Genomic DNA, 20,384 nt, shown 5'->3' on the forward strand with positions numbered 1-20,384 from the left:
TTATAGGGAAACATCATTAAGACCCATAGTTTCAATCATGAGTTGATAACCTTGATAAGGACTTAATCAGGTGCTCTTTTAGTTCGAATATATTTTAGTTTAGCTCCACAAAAATATTTAACAGATCCTAGGACTCAGAACATACTAAATAGGTACCTAGGTTGCCACCTCTGACATTACTCTGACAAAAAAGGTGACAGTACTTGCAGTCCGGTAATATTTGGCATTTTTGCCAACAGGGTCAAGAGTTTTTCTTAAATATTTGTCCTCAACTAATTTCTACAAGAGTTTAGCTCTGTTTAATATATATTCAATACATATTGTTGAGCTGCCATATTTGTTAACCTTTTAAGGCAACACTGGCCAGTATTGACTTTGCATTGTTAAACTTATGGGATGATTTTTTTTCCTCTTATCAGCAAAGTGAATGTGGAGGTGATTAATGGAGGTTATAGATTATGGGTGCGTCTACCATCCCAAATGGGAAATAATGTATTTGAATTGTAAATATATCATATAGATGTAATTTTAAATGTCGTTTGTATTATATAATAGTGTGCATTTTAATCTGCTTCGTACTGCACAAGAACAATTATAACTTTTTATTGAATATGCTACTAAACAAACTTGTTTACTGGTTTGATGAAGGTGAGGGTGGGTTGAATGAATGCAGGTGTTTATATGAAAGGTATCGGACAAAGGATTTACAAGACATCCTAAAGGTACTATGGAAAATATAAATATTCTGAAAAGTAAGCATTCTTGAAGTCCTTGAAATCTATCTAAACATTGAGATCGCTCTGTGTTTTATTAACCTCTTGACTGCTGGTTTGTTTGCATGCTCCTGCACCACACCTTCTCTACTACTGGTACAAACCTTGTACAGGCATTTTAGGGGGTTCTTATTTAACTTTTGATCTCCATGGCCAGGACTTACGTAATGGCATATTATGATGTAGAAATACGTACGGAAGGCCGTCAAGGATTTAAAAGAGCTTGAGAAAAGTTGCAATAAATAGATAGGTAAGCCACGTACATGCCTCACAATGTGTTTCACCTGTGGGTCACAGGCTCTTCAAGCAATGGGATAGCTCAGGATGGTCAATTTCTGTTGTAGTGATCTGTGTATAAACTCCCGGTCACAATTTTTAATGCTATTTAAATAGCTTGGTGGTTGCCTGTGCTTGTTGTCCATGTATGCTTGTGGGTTCGCACGCTCTAGGTTACTTGTGTGTTATGTTGATTATTTAGTAACAGTATAAATCTAACTCCAAGAAACACTAGGGATCTCTACAAAAAAACATTTTAATGTCTGCAGGACCATCTGAAACTTGAGATGCTGTGCACAGAACATTACTGTGAGCATGGAGCCTGCATGTGTTTTTACAGGTCCTTACAGCAACAACAAAAAAATATATATATTATTTTTACTATAGAAAGGCAATTAGCCCCAGTGGTAAGTACAGTGTTACATGTTGACAACTCATCAGTGTCAACTTCTGAATAGGACTACTAACTATAGTACTTCAAGACGTCAAATGAATTGCTCCACTAAACCCACCTTGTTGCTCAAGTTGAATGTAATGTAATATCTGCACAAAAGGAAACTTTATCAAGTTGTAACTTTGTTGCCCAAATGTTTCTAGTGACAGTTTATGAACACACGCATGCTGCTGTCCTCAAAGCAGCCTTCTGAGGAAGAGGTGTGGATGGCTCTCAGAAAGGAAGATAAAAGACCTGCAAGGGAAGAGCTCTGACCACCTCCTGGTAAAATGGCTAAAAAGGGTATGAGCCAAAGGAGAGCTACAAAGGGGAAGCCACACATAATAGAGGCTGGTCTTGTATTTTAGCAGAGACTGGTACCTCAGGCAGAGAGCGGGAAGCTGTTGCCAAACATTTTTTTTATGTGGGCGTTTAGCCCCACAGGTAGCAACACCTCTGGGATGGGCTAGAGAGATCCACACAACAGGAGAAGAGTTTTCCCATGATGAGTTTGGGCTCAATAGTGTACCCTGAAACAGCTAGCTGCCATACTCCACAAGAAACTGTCATCAGGTGAGAGTGACCTGGTAGTCAAATTGGCTAGTTAGCCACCCTACACCCTGAAATCGTAATGGCCATAAAAGTGGTACCCCGTGTACCCACACCTCAGATTAAGTCTGCCCTGCTGTTCCGTTCAAAGAGAGGCTGTACCAAAGACTGGACTGTGCCTGCTGCACCTTGGGCTAGCAAAATGAGGGCTGTGCCTATGGTTTCCTGCTTGAAGAAAAGTGATTCCTCAGCCCTAGACAGTGAAGGTGACTCTAAGACTCAGCTGACTTCCTGTTACAGCGACTGGGCCATAAAAGCTGAAGCAGCCGGCCTGGGAGAGTTGAAGGCCAAGAATGTTCGACTGCCACTGACCACTACCGTCCAAAGTTGCACCCGAGTCTGCTAGACCCAGTAGAGTCATCAAAGTGCAGTTTGGTCACTTAACACAGAGGTTATTGTAAGTTAAAAGGAACAGCTGGTTCTGCTGCAAATAGAGACCAGTAACAACTGTTTTTTCAGATCAACTTCAACCGGACATCAAGGGACAACCATCCCTGAGGCCAAAGTCACTGCACTGTGTTTGTAGACAGAGGGGTGAACACAGGAGGACCCCTTCTACATTGGCCCAGCACCCTTGAGCATCTTCAGCATCTGTATCCCTTGCATACAACCACTCTATTGATTCCTATGACTGTTTGCCAATAAATCCTGGAACTGAACTAGAGACTGCTTCCCTTGTAAGGTAACAATTCAACTGGACCTTAATGGTCCCTGCAGCAAGTTCCCTGCGGGAGCTGGGCAACACAAGAGTGCCCTTATAGTCATTTTAGAGTCACATGTTGTAGCTAACCCTAACTTGTAAGTTGCAGTAGAATAAATAATTTAATGAGCTAAGTGAAAATCTGTGATTTATTATTCCTTAAAAAATACACATCTCCGGAACTCTGCTGTCGATTTATGTTGTTGGGTGTCTATTTAAAGATAAAATCATTTTTTCTTCTTATTCACATACAATTGTTCGTTTAAAAAGCCTGACTGCTCAGAGCCACAGCTACCCAGGACTGAGCTAAGGGTTTTAGAAACTATCCTGACTGGACCGGATACATAATTGGGTCTTTCAAAACGAGGTCGGCAACCAACAACATATAATGAACCACTCTCCTCCCACTCCTCATATGATACATGGTGGTAAACAAATAATTCTAGTTTTAATTAAAGACTCTGCAGTACAGATGAAGAATAACTTGTAACGTACTCAACAGTGGTCAATAACAGAGTAATACAAATGTGCTTTATAGATGCTTCCAACTGTGAACATTACTGATAATTATTAAATAATTTCATGGTGATGAATGACAATGTGTAAACTCAGAGGACTGGTAAAATGCTCTGTATCCCAATTCCAGCCATTTTATCACTTTCCCAGTGTCCTGCTTTAAGCTTCAAATGCTGAAACCATGTAATATTAAGCACCCGATATTTCCACGTACAGAATTGTGGAAATGTAGGTCTTATTTAGGAGAGAAATACTAAACTGTCCTCTTCATGCATTCAGTCTAGACACATTCATGCTCAACAAGGTTTGAATAATCAGGCTGAGGAAACAGCAGGAAAACGAGGTTGTTGAATTAAGGCTCCATAATAACCAAGGATCCACTTTAGGAGTTAAACACCAATCTCATCTTTAGCGTCTGAAGGAACCAAAACAATAGCAGCACAAATTATTTACAAGGGAGTTTTATAACATATACCACAAATCAGCAGCTTTTGAACTTACTGCCACATTCCAAAATATATTCACAGAGTCCTCAGGTGGGTGGCAAAACCTATAGCATACACCTCAGTCTGGGCCCCGGGAGGTGACCCTCCCTATACAATGCAGTCAAATGTACTTTGTTTTAATTCAGTATGCAAAGAGGTTCCGCTATTGGCCATTCATTGAGGAGAACCCCTTGAGATCCGGCTGCAGTTTTATAGAGTCAAAACAAATCCCAATTGATAAATCAGTAGTTAAAGTTAAAAGGAATCTTTTCAAGTCAACTTCTATAGGAAATATTACTCTTCTTCTCATACTTCCGAGTTGATGAACGTTCTCCTCTTGTCGTTTTCTAGGGATGGATTAAACAGATTGCAGGATTTTGTTCAGGCCGTTATGAAGAATTTGCTGCCAGAACTCTTAAGTGCATTGTCTCTTTCAATTTTTAACTGCCCTTCAGCTTCTTGACTCCTTCATTCTGGCTCGGTTGGTTTTCTCCAAGTGGGAAAAGAACGGGTGCAGTCGTCTCCTTCGAACGATGCTGTTTTCCCTTCCTCTTCCACTCTTGGCATCTTTGGAAAAATAAATCAAGAGGAATATGTTGAAGGGATAGCAAAGTGGTAAACAAACTGCAGCAAAGCCTGTACAAGACAATATACAAAACACCGCCACAGATCAGGGCTGCACATTCCTTCCTCCAGGTGCATGACTTCCTGAATATGGCGCTGCAGCTTTAATTAACAACATTGAGCTCTGCATATTGATTGGGAAGTATCTCTTAAAGGCACAGTCTCGGCAACAAAACTGACTTCAGATTACAGTTTATTTGGATTTCCTTGTTTTAATCGGCTCATCTCAATCTTGGTTCAGGCACTTCTCTAGTTATGAATTCAAACTGGCTATACAGAAGGGATAAATGTTTCCAGCTAGTTTTTCTGCCATGCACACTCTTAACCCTCACATTTCATGAGTTAATAAATTCCAACTCCCTCTCCCTCTCTTACCTCAACTGTATACATGTTACCGGATCTGACAAAGGAGACGTGAGGTCAGACAAAAGTAATGAGCATGGGAATGCTCACTTGGAAGCAACTTAAAATGTCTTGAGTATTCTCTTACTATCTCCTCTTTACTTTTACTCATTTCTCTATTCTTTTCTCGCCGATTTCTCATTTTAATCTACTCTGTCCCCTCTCCTTAATTTCGCTTTGCTTTTCTTTGTTTCATGTCTCCTTTCCATCTCTTCATCTCTTTATTCCAATTCTGCCTCGTCTCTCCCTCGCTTTCACCCTCCCTCCTCTCTCTTCAGTCTCCTGTCTAATTCTCTCAATCCAGCATCTTTTCGATGTATCCATTTCCCTATCCTTTCTACATGCTGCCTCACCCTTATCTCTCTTTGCATAAGCCATTCTAAGTTCTTGTCCTCTCTTCTCCATCCTTTCAAACTCTTTGTCCCTGTTGACTGATGTTACCTGGGGGCCGCCCCCAGGATAACCTCAGTGTCCCCGCCCGATTATGGGGGAAGGAGGACAATCTGCAACAGTGATGTGCTGTGGTCGGCCACTTAGATGAAAGTTTACTGAGGGCTGCTTGCCACTCTCCAGTGAGTGGCCACTTGCTGCAGAATATTTCATTGTCAGGCCAGGTCACAGTGTTTAATTTGTGCCAGTGGGTGTAGGTGGTGGGCGCTGGCACTCACTTTTGGTGATCGAGTTTTATTCATCCTGAGTCTTTAACCCAGAGCAAGAGAGAGAAAGGCCAAAAGGGAGCTAAAGGGAAGTTAAGGAAAACAACTGAAATAGAAAAGGGAGCGTTTGGTATTAAAAAGAACCTGTACAAGTGAGATGAAGAGACGGGAATGTTGGAAGAGAGAGCCATTTCATAGAATCAAAATTAGAAATTATTGGTATTCAGCAAAACGCGCATTTGACAGCATTAGCGCTGGGTTCCCAAGGAAAATGGAAATCTCAGGGCCCATGCGGTTTTTTTGTTTTACAAATTTACCACTGTAGGTTAAGCAGTGCACATAAAATGAAAATCAGGCTGGTGGATGGTGATTGCACGACTGACCCTGAGCACCTGTGCTTTAACAACTGTATAGAAGCACATATAAAACATATTTGAGCGATTGTATATAATACCAAGGAAAAAAACATTCTGGTAATAATTCTGGAAGCATTTTTCACTAGGCCAGTTTCCGACCCACAGAGCCGCCTTATGACTTTCATTATCCCTTCAGACACAAAATTATGAAGCATGGCATAATATTTATTCTCATTTTTTTGTCTCTGTCTACTCTGATTTTCCTCATACCAGCCTTTCTCTTTCCCCGTCTACTTTCTCCGCACCATCTCTACATTTCTCTCTCCCACCTTCTTTGCCACAAAGCCTCTTTTAAGTTTCCCTCCACTGTTTACCACATAGGTATTTGTGCTGTGGTAAACGCAGAAGTGGGCTCAATATTGTTTTCCAGGATCATACTTTGGCTTGTAATGGCTGGGCAGGTGCGATCTTGATGAGAAAATGCATCATGGTTGAGTTAGGTGTTGCCACAGAATTCTAGGATTCGTTTTCATTGTAATAATTTAGCAGTGGGAGAAATTTTGAGCTAACAAGTGTGTGTTAAGCCATCTGTGACTTAGGAAGCACTTGTCTTTTCAAAGAGATATTTTGCTTTGGGGCATTTAGAGGAGGTAGACTTTTATAGTTCAAAGTTGAATGTAGTTGAAGATCATATCATACGCAGAATGCCTTGGTAACAGAACTCCATCACATCTCAAGACTTTGTGAAGTATGACAGAAGAATGAGTCGAAGTTGCTTTACCCACAGTGACAATACAGTCACCAGTTCTGAAGATATAAGAAGATTCAAATTATGAGTTGCATTTACTGCCGAACATGTTCTTTAAAACAGCCATCCCCTTAATTTAGTAGCTTTGTTCTATAAGCCCTAGTACTATTATCTGATCAGTGCTCATTTCCATTCAGTTACCCAGCAATAGTGAAAGTTCATGAAAAGAGGCTGCTACATCCATCAACTGAGTTCCTGTAATCAGGCAACAATGTCCAGGCACTGTGTGCACATCTTAAGGGAGGTAATCCTTGGCATTACCATTGTCACTGGAACATCCAGGCTCCAACATTCCCTCAGGATTTTCTAACCAATACTGTGCTCATGTGTGATTCAGAAAGTTAGTAAAAGGAGATTGCATGGGGTGTGGGTGACTTCATGGGATGCTTTCCCACTAGGCATCCTTCCAGGACAGACACAGGAAAAAGGACTATCAGTACAGTACAGTGGTGCTGATATCTAGGTAAAGTATTGAGAAACAGCTATTCCCAATCTTGAATAGAGTTCCAAGGTGCCAAACCCACTATACCCACCTTTTCATGGACGTAATCAGAGAAAACCGATGAGACCGAAAAAGGAAGCCCTTCTTCAAATTTAAATATAAATGTATGCATGTGCAACTTATTGTGCTTATTGTATGTACCAAAATCTTCAGTTCATCAGATGAATTACTTGAGATAATACCTATTCTGCGCAAAGATGGGTGAGATAGACTGTCATCGACTTCCGCTTTGCAGGGACTGTCTGAAGAAACACTGTAAAATTCGGCCATAATTTGAGTGCATTTGGCACCTACCACTTGAGTAGCTTGGTGCCGCTGCACCAGCTGCACGTCTGATAGCAGCGTCCTCGAGAGGGGCCATGTCTTCAGAACCTTATAGCAATAGTTATGCTCTGTGAAGCCCAGAAGAGGGGGTCGCCATCCCCTGGGTTTTGCAGAGCAGGACCATGGAAGGCCCATGGAGTGTGCCAGTGGCATAGCAAATATGCCATTGCCTTGGTGCTCACTTAGATTCTCCCTGGATATCAACCTCAATCTCAAGGAAAACAAAGACAACCTGGAGCCAGCACTCTCTTATGAAGAAAGGGAAACTGTTTCTTCCCAAAAGGGACTTCAGAACTGCTGTTCAAGCCTGCATACTCCTGCATCTCGATGGCAGTAACATCCTACTCCATAGCCTCCCAGACTCCACACTGGCACCCATTAAGGGCATCCTGTGTGCTGCCACAGCATATCTTATCTGGGGCCTGGAGTAAACAAGGCAGCAGGCTTTTTCCATCTATGCAACCAGCCTGGCTCGTGTATACTCTTTCCTGGTCCTCAATGGGATTGGGTGGTTATAAGGTCTGGGATGCAGGCCTCTGGCTGTGTGTGGCAGGTGATGGGGAAGAGAAAGAATGTGCAGAAATAAGGTTATCAGAGGAAACAGGTGCAAGGTGAAAGAAGACAAAGCGAGAGAGTGAGTGGAAGACAAGTTACATATGTGAAAGAAAATGAGAGGTAAACAGATTGAGAGGGCTGTGAAAAGGAAGGGAAGCTGGCAAAAGAGAAATGGCGGATACATATAGAACACAGCAGAAAAAGGATGAAGGAGATGTGGAGGAATTAGGAAGGGAGAAAGAAAAGGAGGCGAGGGTAAAGAGGAATAGGGAAAAGAAAAGTTAGGAAGGAAAGGAACACTCAATGATGAGTTAGAGAGGGAAAGCGAGTGGAAATGGATAAGGAAGGGGAAGTGACAGAAACAAAGAATAAGTTAACATAAGGATGGAGCTAGGGAACAAAGTAATGAAAATTGGGTGCAGCAGTACCAGGATCCAGGCATTAAATGAACCCTGTGCACCCCCATTTGGAATATCTTTTAATACTGATCCAGGTGTTAAATAAGGAAGTGATGGCCCGTTTTTTCTTTCTTTAATACATATATGATTTTTTTTAAATAAAAAAAAAGTCACAGGGATGTTATAGTTAGGTTCTGAATTTATTCATACAAAACCATAGAAATTCAGCAGTTAAGAGCTAGTTCAAGTAGCTATAAACTTGTACCCTAAGGTAGCTATAACTCGCGCACTTGCCATGCACAGTTTTCTTATGAATAATTTTGCAGTGATAATATCAACAATGCCATACAAGATGTCATCAATGATACAATATGTGGAGTAACTAGCTGTGCATGGCGAAGGCGCGAGTTATAGTTCGATAGGACAAGAGTTATAGTTATCTGAAATAATTAACTATAACTGCTGAATTTCTGTGGTTTTGTACGGGTAAATTCAGAGCCAAACCAAAACGTCCCTGACACCTTTGGTTTTTTCATTGAATTTCTATATTTTTTTAACGTAAAGTAATTTTAATTACTATGCGTTATTCCAAAGCCTGCCACGCACAGCTAGAGGCCTGCATCCAAGCCATTATAACCACCCAACCCCGCGCCATGGACGGCCTTTGGCCGTGTCAGGGGAGGCTGGCCACAGGGCCTGTCTCTGTGAGTGGGTGCATGAGTGTCTGAGTGGGACTGAAAGTGGTTGCGTGAGTCTATGACTGGGTCAGAGTGGGTACATGAGTGTCTCAGTCGGTGTGTGAGTGGGCGTGTAAGTCTCTGAGTGCATGTCTGATCGAACTAACTAGTGTATTATTGAGTCTGTGAAAGTTTTTGCATATTCTCAAAACATCAAGACTATCATCGCATATTCGAGGATACTCGCAAATATCACGTATGGTGAAGAAAAATCTTTTTAAACCCATAATTTAACCTAAAACACCCCTATATGACACCCTTATGGGTCAGGGTACCTCCACCCTGACGCCTTATACCACTTATTTTAATTTTCAGCCCGGGGACAGTCGCCAGTAACATAAAATGGTGGCTGCAACTTTCTAGTCAGGTTTTGGCCAGCCAATTACAGCGCTTCTATTTGCGTGTGCATTCACGAAAATTCACAATTTTTTGTGATTTATTCACAAAGGACCCACGTCCCTAGATATACAAATTTATTTTCCCTTTAATATCTCAAATACTACTGAACAGATTTACACCAGATAAGCGAAAGTGTAATCTGTGTACCGAACACTACCTTTCAGATACATTTTGTGTCATTCCATGGAAAATGCAACTTATTCGATCCCCTTTTCTTGGCTCCCGCTTCACCCGAAACTTTCCACACGCAACAAGAATTACTGGGACACCTTTTTGGGAAAATTTTGAGACGTTTTGTCAAACGGTGCCAGAAATATAGGGAAGTCAAAAATTGCTTTTTCTATGGAAACATTGTCCTAACTATAATTACCTAGTGGCAACCGTATATATATATATATATATATATATATATATATATATATATATATATAAATATATATAGTAATACTATGATGGAGGGTACATGCTGAAACGGAGCAGGTAGGGTCCCATAGCATGGGGAACTTATGAACAGGGGGAGTCTATGAATTCAGATTGGGAAGCACAGACATCTGAAATAATAATATGACAAGGTATCATTTATATATATGTGGACCACTATATAGTTGACATATGAAGAGTTGGCACAATAAAGATATTCCAGTTCCAACGGATAAACGAGTAGTTTAAGCCCTGAAGCAACGTGATGTGAACAAAACACATGTTGGCTGTATGTGCTGTATAAAGAAATTCTACTTACAATTATTAAAGAAAGAATAAAGAAGATGAACAATTGAAATTGGTTTTCTAGTGCATTAATGTATATCTCAGTACTGTGAGCTTTAATGTTATCAATTTACCACATTGGAGGGGACCAGTGTACTGAGATAAAAGCGCCGGGCACTAGTCCCAATACTCTTTTTTTTTTTTTTTAATATATATTAATTAATTAATATTACAGGACACTAACAGTTCAAAACCTCGTCAGGGTAATAAGCGCTAGATAAATGCAAGTATGATCAAATCACCACCCATACAATCAATGACAGCACCGCACACATCACACAGGTAGAAACAGCTTCACTCACTATCACACACCATGACCTAGCGCGGTCATAAACAAATAAATACTAACCTCTGTGAGCCCATCATACACACACACACCCACAAAACCACGATCACACAATAGGTGAAGCGTGCATTGCAGAACTCTGTGCTGTTGTTGTTCTGTGACTGTAAAGTACGGTTATACAGCCGCTAAAACATGCGTTGTAAGCGGTACAGAAATTGTTGCTGAACCACTGTCATTCTTGTGCCGAGTCTGCGAGGAAAGCTTGTCCGATAGCTGTGCTTTCTCAATCAAGAGGCCCGTAAAGTATTCAAGAGCTAACACTGACCTCTTGTGGTACTTGTGGGGTACTTTTTTTTCTGACGTGACCAATTTAAAAATATTTTTCCCCACCTTCCAAGCTTATTGTGTCTCTGTTTCACAATGTTTTCTACACTGCTGGTAAACAAACATTTAGTCATAGCTTTTGTGCCCTTGCTCGGTTTACAGCACACTATAAATAACAGTATGGTGTGTGCACATGGTTAGTTTGAAACTCATTTATTTATTATTCTGCTGTTGTATACAAAGCTGAGCTAGGCACAGGAGGATTTTAGAGAACTTGGTGTAGATAGAAACCACTCATCCATAGCTGCCAAGATTAATTTTCCTTATGTGTGACATTTCCATATTTTCCGTGTGTTTATGTATGACATTGCAAATCTTATGTGTGACGCATCTCTTTTTCTTTCTAACTACACTGTGGTCCATAAGCAATAGGATACTGATTTAATTTACACAATCTTTCACGATACTACCTTTGCACCTTCTCCTGCAGAACTTGAGCATTCACATCTGATTTTGCTGTGAGTTGCCTTTGTATGTAAACTCTATTGTATGTACTCTATTTTGCAACACTTGTACTGCATTTCAGGATATATTTACTATTGTCATATAAAATAAAAGCACCTACTTAACACTGCAAGTGGTAGCAGACGATTAACACTCAATTTAAACTGCCTCATTGCTGACGCTCTCCGCAATTAATTTGAAAGAAAACTGACAATGTGCATTTAAAATAGTGCCAACACCCCCCCCCCCCACCCCCCCCCCCACCAACACGCGATTATCAAAAACCCTGCAGCTTGTCAACTCTGCTCACATCCAGGCCAAGCAGTCTGTGCTTACCCAGACACCGCCCACAGAACAATCAGGGCTGCCGCAGTGCTTAAATTGTTAAACAAAATACCCGCCAGGCCCAAGATAGTTGCTGTCACCTCAAATACTGGTACTGCGCACTGCATTTTGTCCGGGAAAGACGTCTTCACATCCACCTCCAATGACCACAGCTCAACTACTAACGCCTGAAGGTGTCTAATTACTGGTGCTATTCAGCAATTAAAATGTGTGAGCCTTTTATGCTACCCAAATGTATAGATTAATGAAGTCAAAAATGAGCAAAACAAACTAACAGAAACAGAGAACGGCATTCAATCATAACAGACGTTTTCCTTTCTGAAAGCCGGCAACACCACTCTTTCAACCACTTCGTTTTAATGTGATCCAGCACAAGTACACTTTCCTGGTAGCCCAGAGAAATAAAAGGTACTTTCCGCTGTATTGTTTACATTGGTGCCTTAACTTTAGGATCACCAAACTCCATTAAAGGAAATGATGGCCCAGTAGTCCCCCAGTCCCTCGTTCTTATACGGGGATCGCAACGTCAACAATGGTCTTTCATTGGGTATAAAAATGACTGAATTGTGGGGGTCTGGAGGGTCGGGCAAGAAGAGATGGCTGATAAATACATTTACAATGCAGTAACATTTGTGAGCAGCACCTTGCATATTTAGAAAGAACAGGGCGACGCTATGCTTGTTTTATCCATCATTGCTACCAGATGGCCGTTTGCAGTCAAGCTTCACCGGTGCGCTGGGTCCAGTGTGCAGGGGGTCGCAGGCAGAGAAGCTGAGAGACTGAGCTCACATAATGACATAGCATATAGACTATGATGCCTGGGACGGAGTCAGAAAATATGTTTTTCAAAATAAATAAAGCATATAAAACGTACACAATTTTGATCTGTACTGCCACTCGCAGAAGTGTTCCGGATCCCAAGAATAAATGGCGTGGCGCCCATTGGCATAAACTTTATCTGCACTGTGAAAGTGTACTGCACCCTTTTGATCCTGGTTCAAGGGGCACAGGAGTGAATGGGGGGTCTGTGTGTCCAGAGAGGCAGGCAGCCTGAAGCAGAGAGCCATGGCAGCACACAGTAAGCTCTGTCCACTGGCTGGTCCTATGACAGCAGACTGCCTTATTGATCCCCACAGCGTGGAGTTCTGTACATGCGTGACCAATGCATTTCAGTGCAGTTGTGAGGACACCAGCCCTGGAATCCGCCAGTCTAACCCATGAAGCCTGGTACTTGGCAGGGGTCCTCACCAGGGTAGATTTATTGCAGTTATAAGATGGATTCAGAGCAGGTGCTCTCCAGATAGTATAAGATTAAGGTGACACATGCACAGGTTTCATGATATGGGTGGAGAAAATGTACTTTGGGGCGTTGTATTCGGGAAGAGGGGGGCGAGGGGGTCGACATACACTATTGGAACTGAGCGCGAAGGTAAGGAAGTTGCAGTCCCCTGGGTTACAGGTTATCCAGGTCTATGCCCATGTCAACTAGCAAACTATAAGACTGGAACAATCATCACAATATCCCATTTTTTGATGCAAAAGCGGCGCAAACTTACAAAATACAATTGTATTTTGTACGTTTGCGCCGGTTTTTGCATCAAAAACCGACGCAAAAAAATATAAATATGGGCCTGAATGTTCCTATATGCTTTTGTGTGTGTGCGATGGTTTTACTAGCTTATTTATTATATCTTTATGATGCCCATTTGTGGAGTGGATAAAATCAAAGATTATCCCTAAACATAAGTTAACTAAGTTGACAAAAAAGGGCTAATGTATAGGTTGATACATTTAGGGAGGAAGGATGCTAATGGATCAGAAAGGCACAGTATGGTCTTAGGTAAGATATGGATTCACTAACAGAGACCGAATCAAATGTCAACCAATTAAACGTAATTTTTCTGGAGAACGGGAAGACAGAGGAATAAAGGGGAGTAGAAGTTTGGTTTATGGTTCATCCCTTTTCTACAAAGAGTTCAGCAAACGACTTTAGAGTAAGAATAAGAAATGGGACAGTGGGAGTCGCGCTGAAAGAATTTCAGAGAATATCATAGTAGTTGTTTGGGTCGCTTATAGCTGAAAGTAGCTTTGCTCTGTCAAATGAGGTTTTGTCACCACAAATGTACTTTACCGGTTCTTCTTGCAGCCCGGTGTTGTGACATTCGAGGATCAAGGGTTATTGCGCCACATCCACCTTAATGCTTTTACCATTTTTGATTATGTACGTAAGTTAATTCACATATTAAAATATACACCGAAATACATATTTTCTTACCTTTTATACACTTAAACTGATCACAGCAATTCCCAGGGATCCCTGTGCCCCTTTCAATCATTTCTTTCGTTGAATTTTCTGAACATCCCTTTGGACAGTCATGGAAATTGCAGGTGCAGAAGCTCGGGATGGTGGGGCAGCAGTGCCCTGCTGGAGTGTGCGTCATGGTAGCTACAGAATCCCAGGGGCAAGTGGGATGAGCGATCGCGGGGCACGTGACATTGGCACATTTCACTTTCACTGGAAAACAGAAGCATGGACAAAGGTCATAGTGCAGTGAATACCGAATCCTCAGGCCTTGTTTAAGCTAAAAAATAAAAATAAACATTTGTTTTTATCATTCACAGTTAGATGGCCAATTGAGCCTCTCAAATGTTAATTATCTGGTAACTGGCTTTCATAAAGTGCTAACATCAAATAAAACTAGAAATAATGTTACTATAGCTATTCTCCTTTTTAACAGCTCGTATTAGTCCTCTAACCTCATAGTTTCTTGAAGGTGATGTAGGTATGGGTGTCAAGTATGGATAATCGTGTTACCTTAATATGGCAGCCAAAACATCAAAGAAAAAAATATTGACAAGCACATATGTACAGATTTTCCATACTTAACTCCACATTATGTACTTTGGATATACTTCACAGTATGTTGATGTGGGGGTTAAGGATAGTAAGTCTATATTTCCTTCTGTGCACTTAACAGTCAATGTTTCAGTCCTTGGTATTTTCACTATGATATTAAGATAGCAAGATATTCCCTACTCGATATTCTGTATTGAGACCCAAGAAAACAAGTAGCATAGCACAAGAATGATATACTTGTTCACACGTGTGTATGGATATACTTGTGTGTATTAACACGGATTCTGTAGTTTACTTTTGGGCATAGTCACACAGCCTCATTCTCTTACTGATGCAAGCAATAGAAAAGGAGGCGACTTCTGACCCATACTCAATGGGGGCAGTAATAATGGATTCATACTTTGATGTGTACCCTTGAGGGAAAAGGATAGAGTTCATGCAGATGGAAGGTAAAATATTGAATCAGCTCGGATAAGTTAATCAATTAATAGGACTAGAGAGCATGCTCTGTTACAGTGAGAACAAGATTTGGCGCCAATCACCAATATCAATACAGCACTCTCACAAGTATTTCAGTGTCAGGAAAGGGAATCCATTGTCAGCGTCCCTTTCTAATGGCATGCAAGCCTTTAAAGTTCCAAGTATTGAGGGCATTAAAAAAGCTGCTCTCAATTTTACTCCATTTTAGTTTTCTACAAGGATAACTGCTCAAGCTCTTCAGGGTTAGGATGCAAGACCGTCAAACTTAATTCCGTTATTATAGTTAGCCCGATTAATCTGAGTTAGCTTGCTTCAATGCTTGCTTTAGGTCAAGATATCAATGTTAACCCTTGTTCAAAAATAGGAAAATAAATGAGGGCATGAAATAATGATGGGGTACGCATTGGGGGGTAGAATACAGCTATTTTTTAAGTGCAACATCTTTGCTAATATATCAAAAGTAAGTAACCGTTGCACTGGGCTACCTTAATCAATAGGTGCCTACTACAGCCCAAGGTGCTTATGACAAAACATTACTTTCCTTACGGTTTGAAGCATCTTAAACTCACCAAGTGCAGCATTACATTCGATTTGGTCCCAGAACTGATATTTTACGCCACACGTTCGACTCCTGCAAACACACTGCCCTTCGATAATATTACAGCCTCTGTCCCAGCATTCGTTGTTAGAGTCAAACCGATCCTGTTCTGGAAAAGGTAGATTGAATCTTTTTTTTAGCAGATATAGGAAACGTTGAGGCATAGCACACAGCAAGCAGACAGAAAGTGACATTTTCAATCCATCTAATATTGGGGTAATCGCAAGGGGAAGCTGTCAAATACCAGTTCCACCACCTTGCTTAGGCATATGTGGGGGATCCTCCCTCCCCAGTATGAGAGCCTCAGCTGGCTCTGCTGTCAGAAAGTGATTTGAAGGATGCCAGCCTCCACAGAACTGCCAAGTCTTTCGCATGGTAGAAACTGTCTTATTAATGCTGTGCTGAATCGCACTGTACCTCAACTTTGTATTAGAGACGGTTGCATTGCTGCTTGCCATATGTTCCTTAGTTTGTGGGTTAGTAAAGCTTGGTGTAAAAATTTACACTACACGAAAGCCAAAAATTGTCACTAGTATTGCTTGTTGGAGGATAGACGTAGCGCTCACTTAACAAGTATCTATGTTACAGTCACCCATATTATTCTTTTCTAAACTTGTACTTCCATGATAGCCTCCCCAAAGCAGACATGCAAGATACTGATTGAACCCACATCTGAATACATGGGTTTGTAGTTCTGCTTAAGACACTGTTCATTTCTTCATGGTAAGTATAATTGACAAACTTCTTGTCCTTTATGTTAATGAATATTAAAGTATTCATATTCACAATTAGGTTATGGTCATCTAGCAGATATACCACTCTGCAAGGTAACCATCCCCTTTTCTGCCCAGTATCTTACAATTTCACTAGCAGATGTTTCCAGAATAGCAAAACAAAAAGGGTGGCTGTTTAATAGGTTTGCACCTCCAAATTGTTTCGGTAAAGTAAGATATAGCAACTGATATGTACCAATAAGTAATGGTACTAGGACGGGTGCCAACACTAGTGAGCCAACAGCCACCAAGAATGCAAATGTGTCAAAGGACACCTTGTAACATATAAATAGCCAACTAGGGCACACCAACGGTAGTGCGTAATCTTCTTGGTCAAAACAGTTAACAGAAAGTGTGAGGACTCCGTTCTTTATTGTTGCTTCAAATAGTTCATGAAGAAGAGTGACATCACAAGTCTAAAGATGCAACAGTCGACACGTGTTTCGTCAGCAGGACTTTTTCAAGGCTGTAAGATGTAAATGCAGAAAGGAAAAACATATGTACTCCAAAACATATATAACATGTCATGAACAAAGGATACAATACTATTTCAGAACATTCACACCGGAAATTTACATAAAAATACTCCAGGTGCATAAAACACAATTATCTAAAAGACTATTCCATGAATGAATTACCAAAGTGTCTACACGCAAACAATATCCCAATCGCTGTAATGACATGCCGATGACATAGAGACCACCAGTGAATGCAAACAGACCAGTAAAGTACGTGCAAAATGAGACCCACTCCAGAGACATACGCCATACAAGTACGTGGGTGTACAAGATGAAGTAGGAAGTGACGTAAAGATAGAATATATATATATTTTTTTAAACATACCCCAGATATAAGAATCCGATAAGATGTATCATACAATAATATTTTATGTATAAGGCTGAAAAGTGCCTCTATGATAAATAATGTGCGAACTCTGTCAAAAAAAGTCCTTCTCGACTCATGAATGTTCCAAATTACCATGATAAGCCCAAAAAGGAAGATGAATAAATACAAGCAATTTGGGAGCCCCAATACCATAATTAGGTAAAAAGAAAAAAAGAGAACTTAGCCCTTAATGCAAATACCTCTATACAACCTTCACAAATGAGTAAGTTAGACCTATCACGAAATACAAAATAAAAGGAGGGAAAGGCAAATGTTACCAAATTTCCTCCCAGATAGTAGAAGTGCGGATAAAGGATGGAAAGAACCCGTGTCAATATCCAATAAACATGACTTATTATTATCACAATAGGCATTATGCCAAAAACTATGGACCCAGATGCATAAGTGACTTAACACTAAAATAACAGAGCAGCAGTGAAATATATTGAGTGTAACACAAAAGAAAAAAGGAGAAAGTAGGTCATTCCCCAGCATGTTATTCAAAAAGCTGACAAAAACAGATACATAAATACCGAGCAAATCCAAGTAGGTAGTAGACATATGCCCTTACCCCAGATAAACTATGCATGCACCTGGAGTATTTTTATTTACATTTCGGGTGTGATTGTTCTGAAATACTATTGTATCCTTTGTTCATGACATGTTATATATGTTTTGGAATACATATGTTTTTCCTTTCAGCATTTACATCTTACAGCCTTGTTGACGAAATACGTGTCGGCTGTTGCATCTTTGGACTTATGATGTCACTCTTCTTCATGAACTATTTGAAGGAACAATAAAGAACTGACTCCTCACACTTTCTGTTAATCGTTTTGAACAAGAAGATTACGAACTACCGTTGGTCTGCCCTAGTTGGATAGTTAGATGTTTTCAGAATGGAAACCTGACAGATATGTGAGAGAGATCATTGTAGGTCTTCACCTAACCACAGCAGAGGAAGAAGATTTCAGTCACTTTCTTGGGCACCCATAAAGTTAACAGAGAGAAAGAGAACCCCATTGTTGGGAAAAGCAGAGAGTAAAAATATAATGATGGACCTACCTTTAAATATCAATGTGATGAGAAAGATCCCTGCTCATAACTAGGCTATGAGAAGAAAACTGTCAAATGCATCTGCTTCTAAAGGAAGGAGGAGCGCCTACCTCGAGTTGCAGCCCGTCCAAAAAAATCTATCAAACAACTACCAGAAACATGTCAAAGACAGAAACGTCTTTGGTACTTCATCAATTGACTCCATTTGAGGAATCATGTGCCGGTTCCAACAGCAGATCACATGTGGAAACAAAATGTTTTGAACAACCCTACAAAAGTCACAAAAGGAAGTGCTGATATTTCTCCACTTATCGTCTCAGAATCATTATAGGCCTATTGAACTCTAATTTAGAGTCAGGCAACCATAAATTAAACCCTTTTGAGGGAATTAAAATATAAAACAAATCTTTCTAAACACTAGATGAGAAATATTCCCCTAGCATTAAACCTCGAAGAAACCCCAATGGAGACTGAGATGTTTGGGTGGGTGGGGTGTGGGGTGTGTGTGTGTGTGTGGGGGGGGGGGGGGGTGGGGTAGTGGCGGCGGGGTAAAGAGGAGACCTCCACCCCAGACACCCTATTCACTGATCCCCCAGCCTAATCAATCAAAAATCTGAGAGCATAAGTAGAAGAACTGTTAGCGACACCATGACCAGACTCAGCAGGTGAATGAAGAAGATGGTAGGTAGACTTGGCTCCTTATTCAGTGACAACTGATAAAACTGGGGATTCTAGCCACTTCCTACTCAGAACGTAACTACCGCAATGAGCTTCTTTTTCTCCACAAGAAGGTTGACCAGAAATCGAGGAATTAAAGGAAAATAAATCAATGCATAGAGAAGACATGAGGAACAGGGAGCTACAACAACAGCTATCTTGCAAATTCCTTCTACCCAAAACCTGGACAAGTATTTGAAAATAAGGGCGTTATTGTACCTTGCAAACAGGTTGATCTCTCGAGATTCCAACCTCAGCAGATGAACAACACGGTTTGTTGGCCAAATTCTCAGATGGTGGGGAACTTCTCCATAAATGACCTTCCTACTGTACTTGTGACGCGTACAGCTACCAGGAAGTAGAGATTAAATTCTGCCCAGGGTCCTATTTGGAATGTTTAGATGAGCAAGAAGAACGAGACTTGGCCCTGCTTACTGGTTTATGAGGGTTTTTGGCACAGTGGAGTTGCCCCTGACAACAATTGTGTGGCCTATAAGGCTTAGAGAAAGGATTCTTAGGACTGAAACAAGTTTTTTAGTGTTTGCAGACTGCACTATTTTAAAGTCTAATCAAAAAGACTCTAGGACTGATTCACCCACGCTAATCCTCGTGCAATCAGTGGAAATCACCTAGGGGAAAAGGAAGTTGGTAGGAAGCAACCAAACCAGATGACATCTTTTTTTATATGCTGAAGACTAGATCTAGTCTTTCAAAATCCTTGGACCCAAAATCTTAGTACTCTAGCAGGTGGTGAACCAAGGGTCGTGTATACAGCTTGCCCTAAGGTACACTCAGGAGACAGAAGATCTGAAATGAGAACGTTCTACAACTGACTGACGGAGGCATAGTCTTTAGCTTGAACAGTGGGCAGCTGAGTCTTAAAAACAGAACATTGTTACGTTACAGAGTTTCCAGGTGCATCTGGAATCAGTCCCAAATATATTCAGATATTGCATGGATTGAATGTAGGACTTCTTAATGACAAGGAAATTGTGATGTGCCCAGTATTGGACATAGTCTCAGAATCATTTTGTGCGACCAGGCATGCTGAAGTGTGGATTAGCCTGCTGCCTGAACTGCCAAAGTCCTACAGTAAAGTATCCCTACCAACGGTGGACCTTTGCAAACATCCTAGGATAGGTCTTGAAGGCAAAGGCACAGAGTAAACTATTAATGTAATCCCTGGATTAAAAACCATGGAATCTTTTGAGATGGCTAAACAGCCATTTGGAAGTGCACAT

The 20,384-nt window shown here is 40.8% G+C and overlaps 1 protein-coding gene across 1 annotated transcript in view; it reads right to left on the bottom strand.

Moving 5' to 3' along the window:
- Window positions 1–3,220: 3,220 nt before the first annotated feature.
- The window catches only part of LOC138300911 (cysteine-rich motor neuron 1 protein-like), a 35,415-nt gene continuing 18,251 nt past the window's right edge, over window positions 3,221–20,384 (bottom strand). Inside the window, exons 3-5 of the mRNA XM_069240791.1 lie at window positions 15,684–15,821; window positions 14,053–14,292; window positions 3,221–4,359 (exon numbers count right to left, since the gene is read on the bottom strand). Coding sequence (XP_069096892.1) covers window positions 4,244–4,359; window positions 14,053–14,292; window positions 15,684–15,821 — 494 coding nt within the window. The 3' untranslated portion in view covers window positions 3,221–4,243. The remainder of the gene's footprint in view (window positions 4,360–14,052; window positions 14,293–15,683; window positions 15,822–20,384) is intronic.

This window comes from Pleurodeles waltl, chromosome 6, assembly GCF_031143425.1.
Source record: "Pleurodeles waltl isolate 20211129_DDA chromosome 6, aPleWal1.hap1.20221129, whole genome shotgun sequence".
Classification (NCBI taxonomy): domain Eukaryota; kingdom Metazoa; phylum Chordata; class Amphibia; order Caudata; family Salamandridae; genus Pleurodeles; species Pleurodeles waltl.